Source organism: Heloderma suspectum, chromosome 11 (assembly GCF_057233095.1).
Source record: "Heloderma suspectum isolate Gila_16-S chromosome 11, 16-S_ref, whole genome shotgun sequence".
Classification (NCBI taxonomy): Eukaryota; Metazoa; Chordata; class Lepidosauria; order Squamata; family Helodermatidae; genus Heloderma; species Heloderma suspectum.
In genome coordinates this window covers 22,998,714-23,008,954 of record NC_139468.1, presented here as the reverse complement: position 1 = coordinate 23,008,954, position 10,241 = coordinate 22,998,714, and the positions used below count along the sequence as shown (strand labels likewise).

General features: G+C 45.5%; 1 protein-coding gene across 3 annotated transcripts in view; it reads right to left on the bottom strand.

Moving 5' to 3' along the window:
• The window catches only part of SQOR (sulfide quinone oxidoreductase), a 31,616-nt gene that overhangs the window by 4,466 nt on the left and 16,909 nt on the right, over nucleotides 1–10,241 (bottom strand). For all 3 annotated transcript variants that reach the window (XM_084817169.1, XM_084817168.1, XM_084817170.1), the window contains exons 4-7: nucleotides 9,954–10,007; nucleotides 5,548–5,742; nucleotides 3,642–3,851; nucleotides 556–739 (exon numbers count right to left, since the gene is read on the bottom strand). In XM_084817169.1, coding sequence (XP_084673295.1) covers nucleotides 556–739; nucleotides 3,642–3,851; nucleotides 5,548–5,742; nucleotides 9,954–10,007 — 643 coding nt within the window. The remainder of the gene's footprint in view (nucleotides 1–555; nucleotides 740–3,641; nucleotides 3,852–5,547; nucleotides 5,743–9,953; nucleotides 10,008–10,241) is intronic.

The following is a 10,241-nucleotide window of genomic DNA, read 5'->3' as shown; positions in this document are numbered from 1 at the left end:
TCCCCCAGCATGTGCAGGGAGGGGAAATAAGCCACTGTGTCTTATTTCTCTTCTGTGATTGTGCAAACCTAGCCAATAGTTACAAGAAGGTGGTTAACATGTCAGTGTTGACTCTTCTTTATTCACACCTCTGAGGTATTGAGCTAGGGCAGTCTGTTTTGGACTACAGTACCCAGCATTCCTTACTACGGGTTGGGGCTAATGGGAGTTAGCCAAAGTCCAAAACATCTGGAGGGCACCAGGTTAGGGAAGATAGAGGGAAACACACAAGACGATCTGTAGCATCCCTTTCCTTGTCCCATAGAAACATTTGGGTCATTACAGACCCTCAGATATTATTGCTGTAGAGCATTAACAATTTCTAATAAAATTTAATGTTTGACATGAATCAGTCAATAACATATTTTAAAACATGATTTGATCACAATCCCTCCAACACCAGTCCCAGGTTATGAAAATGCTTCCAAGTGTAGGAACTTTAAATTCGATTGTCAAACCTACTTTTGGGCTTGGCAGTATTTACATTCAAAGACAGCTACTCAAAATTCATCTTACCTATAGCTGCAGCTGTCTTTGAGGTAGGGAGGTTGGTGCAGTCTCCAATGCCAAACACATTTGGGTATTTGTTATGCTGCAACGTCTCCTTGTTTACATCGACCCAGCCAGCCGCGTCTGAAACGGGACTGTTCAGAAGTACATCAGGGGGCCCCATGGGTGGTGTAACATGAAGCATTTCATACTGGGTATACAGAGAGAGTTTTGAGTGCAACCATGAAAGCAATCTGATCCTGTCGGAATCTGAACTGTAAAGCAATTTGATCTTGCCAAATTCTTGAGCGGGGGGTGGATTTTCCTTGGCTAAGCTGCGGGAGAACAACCTTCTTCCTTCAGCCATGACTTTATCACACCTCCTCCACAACAGCTTGTGTGTGGGGAAAATGCTCTCTCACAAGCACACACACTCTGCCACCACTTGAGAGGGGAAGCACAAGTTAGTCAGAAAATGAGAGGCCAAGCCAGAAGCCTGCCACAGAAGCCTCGACAGTAGCCTTTCCCAAAAAGGTTTCTCTCAGCTTTCCTCAACCTGGGGCCTCCCAGATGTTCTGGATTCAGCTCCCATCAGCCTCTGTCAGCATGGCCAATGGTCAGGGAGGGTGGCAGTTGTAGCCAGTCAATATATTTGTTTACCACTTTTCCATATACCAGTATGCTCAAAGCTGTTCACAACAAAGCACAATGAAAAGACTATATATTCCCTACCCATATGAAATTGTTCTGACTTTTCTTTGATAAGGATAGGGAATGCATTGTTTTTTCATCACACTCTGCTGTGAACTGCTCTGAGCTGGGGATGTTGGAGAAATCTGTTTGGTGGGGGGGGAGGGGGGAGGTTGATGAGTTTTCCTAGGCTTGGCCCCCTGGACTTCATTTCGGTTCCCACTGCAGCATGCAACTCAATCTGCGGTGAGTCGGGCCAATTTGCAGGTTTTCCAGGAATTTTGCACATTTGGGGGAAGATTCTGCAATTTGTACAAATTTCTATGCAAGTTACAGCTGAATTTGTGTGACTTATGCAAACTGCAGCCAAAACCGTGTAATTTTTGCGAATTCAGCCATAACGCACACAAATCCAGTCATAATTTGCACAAATTGCAGAACCTTCCCAGAAAAATGCTCAGAAAAGTTCCCAGAGCTTGGGAACAGCCTGAATTTTGGCTTGAAGATGCAAAGTGAATCATACATGCCACAGAACTCTATCGTGCCAAAAAAACAACTGGATTTCCTAGCAACAGACATCCCTGCTTTGAGCATATTGTATACAGAAAAGCTGTATACAAATAAAGTGCTCGACTACAACACCCATCATCCCTGGCCATTGGCCATGCTGACTGTGGCTGACTGGAATTGGAAGCCCAAAACATCTGGAGGGCCTCAGGCGGGGGAAGGAGGATTTATCTGCTGGACTGACAGCAAACACGGAATGACCCTCTTGGGCTGGGCCTTTACACAAGCCGAATCTTGTCTCCGAGCAAAGGCTTGACTTGTCTAGTCAGTGAAAGACCGATTGCATCAAGAGGCCTCTGTATCATCACAGAGGCCTCTCAGGCACCCAAGAGGGGGGAAGTGGTGCCTAGCTCTCCCAGCCCACAACTCTCCCTTGCATCAGAGTGCTGGTGAAGCAGTGTTTCTCCCTTGCAGGAACCCAAGTAAGAAACTGTGCTGTATTTTGTCTGGCACAGGGAAGGGTATGAGGGGGATGCATGTAAGCACATGGGCTACCAGCTGACCCACCCCTGCTGGAGTTAAATATTTCTTTTTAGTTACATCTTAGCATTCCCTTCCTCCAACAGGCTTGGTGGCATACATGGTACCTCCCTACACACACACCATTTTATCCTCAACAATCTTGTGAAACAGGTTAGGCTAAGAGAATGAACAGGCAAAGAAGCTCGTGAACTTCATAGCTCAGTAGGGATTTGAACCAAGAACCTCCCCAGTCCTAATCAAACACTCTAGCCACTGCACACACTGGCACCACACACACACACACACACACGAGAGACTCTCTTGTAATCCTTCCCCAACCTGGTGCCTTCCAGATGTGTTGGAGTGCAACTTCCTGGGGTTGTTTAGCTGGGAGAAATTGTTTCACTGGGATTGTTAGGTCAGAGAAAAGGCGAGTAAGGCAAGATATGACAGAGGTGTACAAAATTATGCATGGTGTGGAGAAAGTGAATAGGGAGACATTTTTCTCCTTCTGTCATAATACTAGAAACCAGTGGGGTCATCCCATGAAGCTGATTGGGCAGAGATTCAGGACAGGTAAAAGGAAGGACTTCTTCACACAGCATATAGTTAAACTATGGAATTCACTACCACAAGATGTAGTGATGGCCACCACTTTGGATGGCTTTAAAAGGGGTTAGACAAATTCCTGGAGAAGGCTATCAATGGCTACTAGTCCTGATGGTTATATGCTACCTCCAAGATTAGAGACAGTAGGTCTATGTACACCAGTTGCTGGCGAACATGGGCAGGAGGGTGCTGTTGCACTCATGTCCTGCTCATGGGTTTCCTGTGGGCAGCTGGTTGGCCACTGTGTGAACAGAATGCTGGATTAGATGGAGCCTTGGTCTGATCCGGCATGGCTCTTCTTATGTTCTTCCCATCATTTCAGCCAGCATGGCCATTGGCCATATGGTAGTTGCAAACCAACACACTTGGAAGGCACCAAGTGGGGGAAGGCTATTATTTTGACTCACTTCTATCAACCATTTCCACAGGGGTAGCTGTGCTTAGTCTGTTGCAGCAAAAAACACACACAACCTTACGCCATTAAAAACAGGGAGTCTCTTAAGGTGCTACAAGACTCCTGGTTTTTGTAATTAATTAATTTCATTTCTATACTGCCCGATAGCCAAAGCTCTTTGGGCGGTTCACAAAAATTAAAACCAAACGGCACACAATAAAACATTTTTATATCAACCAGCTGCCCATATCACATACTTCATCAACATTTTAAGTTACTGTTTTCTGCTTCTTCTAAGAAACAGCCCATCTGAGCTATAAGCAGGAAAATGAGGACAGTCGATCAAATTAACCTGCTAAACAGAAGCACCTGAAAGATTCCATTTGCTAACCTGATAGACCTTCATCTCTCCAGGTTTGTCCAAGTTCTCAAAGATGGCTTCCTGTTTATCAGCTCGAACTTCAACAAGGTTGCATCTGTAGTTCACTGTAATGTCCCTCGATTTGATAATCTCTAGCAGAGAGGCAGCATACTTCTGAACCCCAAAAATAACTCCAAGAGAAGTATTGAAGATGATGTTGGCTTTGGGCCGTTTCCCATTCTATGGGAGGAGGAGAAATGATGTTAGCGCCGAAGTAAGTGGGTAAAGGGTTGTGATTTATTTATTGATTTATAAAATTTATATCTCATCCCATATCACATGTTATGTCAGGGCGAGTTATAATAATTAAGCAATCTACACCAACTTCCTCAATCTGGCATCCTCCAGATGTGTTGGACTACAACTCCCATAACCCCCAGTCAACAGGGCTCTGGGCCACACAGGCTGGGGGTATGGGGGTTATACCCCAACCCATCTGAAACCAGGTTTCAGCTCCTAGAGCTACCCATCAAAAGACTTGTGTGTCTATTCCATCATTTCTTCCTCAACCAATTTCTTTTCTGGTAAGAAAAGATGGAAACAGAGGAAAAACATGGGGGAGTTACAAATGGAAGACGTCATCTGGAATATATACACACACAGGAAAAAATCTGTTTGAGGCAGGACAAAAGCCTCATCTAGAAGCATCCCCAGTATCTACAGATAAGGCTGGAATAGCTGACTACATCAAACCCTGGAGAACCACTACCAGTCAGTGCGGATATGCCTTCCAGGCACCCTCCATGCTGGATGGCTATTTCCCATCACTTCCTAGAGGCTGGTGGCCCTGATTTTGGTGGGGCTATGAATCCATTCTGAGCGGGAGTCAGAACTAGCCAGAACTCTAAGGGGGCTGTCCAAGGTGCTGAACCTATTTTAGGGATAGGGTTTAGCACCTTGGATAGCCCCTTTAGAGTTCCAGCTGGTGCTGACTGAAACCCAGAATGGATTCATAGAATTGGAGCCACCAGCCTCCACCTACTTTTAACTGGAGAAGACGGGGATTGAACCAAGGACCTTCTGTGTGCAAAGCAAAGGGTCTACCACTAAGCTGGGACCACCTTGAGGCAGTGCTTCCCTGGGGCTTGGCGCAGAGGAAAGCCAACTCACTGGAGGACTGCCGCTTCAAGGCGTGAGCACCAAGATCTTTCCTCCGAGTCTCAGTGTTAGATCCTTACTACAGTTGGACAGTGCACCCCTCTGAAATGTTGGTCTCAAGCTCACATAAGCACACTTGGCTAAAAGCTGCCTCTTCCACTAGGACTGAAGTTAATTATTTGAACTCTTCCAAGTTCAAGACAAGTTATACAACATATAAGACAAAAGCCACTCAACCTGTACAGTGAGATCATCACACGAACAAAGCCATGTAACAGCTAAAACAATGGCCACAACCTTTAATCCATTAATTGGTTAATCAAGTTTGAGAAGCCTTTAAAATGGATGAAAAAGGCATCCCCAATTAATTGACCAACACATTACAGACATATTTTAAAAAAATACATACAGATAAAACTGCAGAGGGCAAGCACTTCTAATACGATGCCTGTTGCAACATATCCCAAAAGCAAAAGTATGCTCCTTTCTTTACAACTATTGCTTCTGCCATATGCAAATTAATGTAGAGCTGATCAATCAATCACCCTAAATTCAGATGAACCGACTCAGATTTCTACAACCCCATGAGAGCCCTAAACAACCACACAGTAGCCAACCCTAGCACTTAAAAACAGACCATTCCAGCAGTTCAAACTGATAAAATCTATGCAGGGGAAGAACGGGATCTTTCCTGTTACAGCACATTTGTTACCAGCTCAGCAGGTCAACAGCACAAACCTATGAATCAGCTTTGCCTCTGGCAGCGGCTGGGACGTACCTTTCTCAAGTAGGCCTCTGACAAGTACATGATCTTTTGCGGTGCCCCGGCACACTTCACGGGGGTGTTTGGAAAGGTGAAAATGGCATTTCCCTCCTTGAAACCCTGCAGAGCTTTCCACGTTTTCTCTACTGTGTGAACGGAATAATTGGAACCTATTTTAGGAGAGTTAAACCCCTCGGGCAAGCCTTTGATCTGTAACAGAACAAAATTAGCCGTGTAGTATTTCATTGTGTTGAGCCTGCAGAGCAATTGCTCCTTTCACACCGTGCCAGCCTCTCCCAACCTGGTGCCTTCTAGATGGGTGGGACTGCAGTTCCCATAATCCCCAGCCAGTATTGGCCATGGGAGCTGTAGTCCAACATATCTGTAGGGTACGAGGTTGGGGACGGCTGCCCTATGGTTTAGACCTGTTCAGTTTCAAAAGAGGGTGTCCTCAAGTAACACAATTCCCATGGACTTTCATGCTATCAAGATCATATTTTGAGCTAGTTACCTCCATCGGCTTTTCTCTTGATGTAATATTTTTCATCAAGTTCAACAAGCCACTTCACTGTGTAAACAGAGAGCATAGCCTTCTTTATCAACCTTGCTTTTGGTGGTTCCGCATGGACCTATGGCCCAGTTGGAGTCCACCAGGAAGACAGCCTTCAGCGTGGTGGCCCCCTTCCTGTGGAACTCCCTGCCTTTGGAGGTCAGGCAGGTGCTAACGTTGTGTTGCTTTCGGCGCCTCCTGAAGACATTGTTATTTCGAGAGGCCTTCCCTGAGTGACCACTTGTGGTTTATTAAGTTCAGAATCTGTTCTTTAAAAAAGTTTTAATTGTTTTAATTAAGGGGTTTTATTATTTTATCTTGTTGTTCACTGCTCCGAAATCACTGATGTGGAGCAGTATATAAATATTGTAAATAAAATAAATAATAAATAATAAATAAATAAACCAGGAGTGCAGAACTGCTTTCAGCCTCAGGACTGAAAACCATTTCAGAGAAATTCTGGTAGGGCCCACATTCCACTGGTGGGCGGGGCTGAAGACAAAAGGGGTGTGTCTAAACACAGAGGGGGAGGGCCAAAAATGCCAACCTATTTTAGCTTAAAGCTCCTACTGAGCCTTAGAAGAGGCAGTTCAACCTTTTACAAAACTGCACAAAAGCTAGGAAGCTGCCAAATGATTGGTGGTCAGGGGAAAGCAGGCGGGTCAGGAGAATGGGGGTGTGGCCTTATGGAAAACCTCAGAGGGCCAGATAAGGCCTCCCCTCCCGAGGGCCACATATGGCCCCTGGGCCTGAGGTTCTTCAACCCTGGTGTAAAATGTCCCATGTGGCTTGGTTGGTATAGGCCGGGGACGGGCAATACGTGGTTCATGGGCTGCGTGCAGCCCCTCATGGTTGCCTTTGTGACTCCTGCCGCTGCCACCCTGCTGGATTCACATCGATTCTGTGCATGCCCTGTTTCCCAGCAGAACTACGTTCCCCGCAGCCTGCCAGGCAGCTGTTCAGTAAGCTAAGGGGAGTGTGATTCTGCAGAGAAATAGGGTATGTGTGTGTTCCCCTCGTGTCTTGTTCCCTAGCAGAATCACTGGAAATCCAGCTGCACAGCCACTTTTGGTGATGGGGGAAGGGTGTGACCCGTGGTGGTTTCTGTGTTTCAACCTAGATGGTTGTTTTCAACCCATCGAAATTGGCCATCCCTGCTATAGGCCATTCCACAAATTATGGGGAGTGGGCAGAGGGAGCCTAGCAGCTCCTCTTTGCCATGCCTCCCTGAACTACTGAGTTTAGAGGGCTATGGAGGGGCAGGATGTGGTTAAAACTGAGGGAGTCAGACCTTGTGGAGTTCATTAAGAGCTCTCCTACCTCCCCCCACCATGCAATAATTTGAGCACTGGTATATGAATCTGAAACAGAGAGCCATTAACTTGTTTCTACTTCGACATACAAAAAATATATTTTGCGGGGAGGGGGATGACACTGAGTTCTTGATATACTTCTAATGGTGACCTCCCAAACCCTTCACTATTAGGCTTGGGTTTTTTTAGTACATTTCTATACTGCCCATTAGCCAAAGGACAGGGGTTGGCAGAAGGTAGATCTGGATCTACTGGTAGATCTCTGGGTGATTTGCAGTAGATCTACACAGATTTCGGACTGCCGGTCATTTAACAATAGCAGCAACAAAATGACTCCCCAAATCATACCGCTGAAATGAAGAAAGCTTAAGATGACCAGGGGCAGATTTCTGTGTGGAAGGACTATGTCCTCCATTCAGTTTTGATTCTCAAAAGCAAATTCCTGGGCTCAGGGCCAGCCCTACCATTAGGCAGGATGAAGCAGTCACCTCAGGCAGTAGATGGTGTGAGATAGCAGCAAGGTGTTGAAGGAGAGAGCTGTGTGACTCACGGGCTGCCCTATGTCCCTAAGCTAGCCCGCTGTCTTCAGGTTCAATGGAGGACACTATTCCATCACCAGTGTTGAGGAAACAATCTAGTCAGCTTTTGCACATGAAATGGGAGAGGAAGCCATCTTGTTCTTTGCCTCAAGCAGCAAAATGTCTTGGGCCTGGGCTTAGAATTCTTCCATCCTTAAGTGTATGTTTTTTTGTAGCTAGTTCCAGTTGGTGGATCTTGGCTTTCTAGTAAAAAAAACAAAGCAGATCCCACAAGCCAGAAGTCTGCCCACCCCTGTTCTAGCACAGCCAGCAGGTGTCCGCTATTTGAAGCACAGTGCTCATTCAGTCTCCTATTGATTCCACGCCAGACATTTTAGATGCCAGAACTAGGCCTTCTTTGGATACATTCAACTTCTTAAGATGCTCTGCTAGAGGCCTCTTCCGTTGGCTTGATACATGATCCAGCTTGGGAAGTGCTTGTGAGGGCTGATTCATGCGTTACACAATTCCCACACAAAAGGTACTTCCTTGTAGGAAAATAAAGGAAGCACATCTGTCATGATCACTATGTGGACAATCATACTGCGTGCACATGAATGGCATACACCATGGCCACAGTCCAATACAGAATTAAGGACACTTCAACCCTTTGAAACCAGTTGGCTTAAGCATACTTAACCCAGTGTGCGGCTTCTGTGAAAAAGGCAAATTCCATGCTAGGCATAATTAGGATAAGAATTGAGAATAAAACTGCCAATATCACACTGCCCTTATACAAATCTATGGAGCAACCAACCTTAGAATACTGTGTACAATTCTGTTCACCGTACCTAAAAAAAAGAGTTGGAAAAAGTGCAGAAAAGGCCAACTAAAATGATCAAGGGGCTGGTGCAACTCCCCTATGAGGGAATCATAGAATCAGAATAGTAGGGTTGGAAAGGGCCTACAAGGCCATCGAGTCCAACCCCCTGCTCAATGCAGGAAAGTGCAGGAAGGTTACAGCAGCTGGGATTTTTTAGCTTGGAAAAAAGGCAAGTAAGGGGAGACATGATAACAAATTATGCATCGTATGGAAAAAGTGGATAGGGAGACATTTTTCTCCCTCTCTCATAATACTAGAATCCAATGCTAATACATTGGTAGCTGGGGAACATGGGTGGGAGGGTGCTGTTGCACTCATGCCTTGCTTGTGGTTTTCCCTAGGTGGCTGGTTGGTCTTATGTTCTTATGTTCTAAAATATGTTCTAAAATATTTATGTTCTAAAATAATCCCTGAAATGAGTGGAAATGCAAGCTCCGCTGACTTGCTCCATTCCAGAAACTAATGTTTCTACTCATTTTTAGTATTTTTAGAAGCACCAAAGCTCCATTGTGTGAATGGTGTGTCCTACGTGCGCACAGGCAAAATGAGATAAATCCCTTTGTAAAGATGCACATACAGAAATAACTATTATCATTTAAATAGACATACAGTACAAAAGAGCCAGTGTGGTGTAGTGGGACTCTGGGACTCTGGAGACTTTGGGCCAGCCACTGACTCTCAGCCTAACCTACCTCACAGGGTTGTTGTGAGGATAAAACGGAGAGGAGGATTACGTAAGCCGCTTTGGGTTCCTTTCAAGAGGAAAAAAGGCGGGATATAAATGTAATAATACATGTAATAATGATAAGTACCTCTCACCATAGTGACCAGGTGACCTGAGTGCCTGCTCCGTCCGCTGTCACGTCAAGGCCCTTTGCTCTCCCTTCTTAGGGTTATCTTTAGAACAGGCTTGGACTGGACACCCCTTCAAAGAGAGGACTGTTCTCTGTAAAGTCGGGCAGATGGCCGCCCTAAGCTTCATGCTGAAACCAAAAGGACTTTCAAAGTCCATATGTGATACAACAGAGTGGGGGGCTGGAGGCTGCCCTACTGCTCAAAGAAGGAACAACAGGAGTAATGCTGGATGCACCCAAGCCTTTGAATCGTGGCCATTGTTTACACCCACACAGAGAGCTTTCAAAACTACAGTGAATTACCTTTTCATAATGTAGCTGGAGCCCAAGGGCAATGATCAAATACTTGTACGATATCTGTAAGAAAAGCAAACTGTTACATTAAGCATACTTTTAGGCAGGTACTGTTACCTATTTCTGCTACAAAACTGTTTCTCCAGGAGCCATGGGGTTGCATCCATTGTTCGCCCTACTTAGAGTAGACCCATTGGCATGAATGGAACTTAAGGTAGTCATGATCAACTTAAGTCCCATTCATTTCAATGGGTCTACAACCCAAGGATGTTGCACCGGCAAATTGGCCTCAAAGGC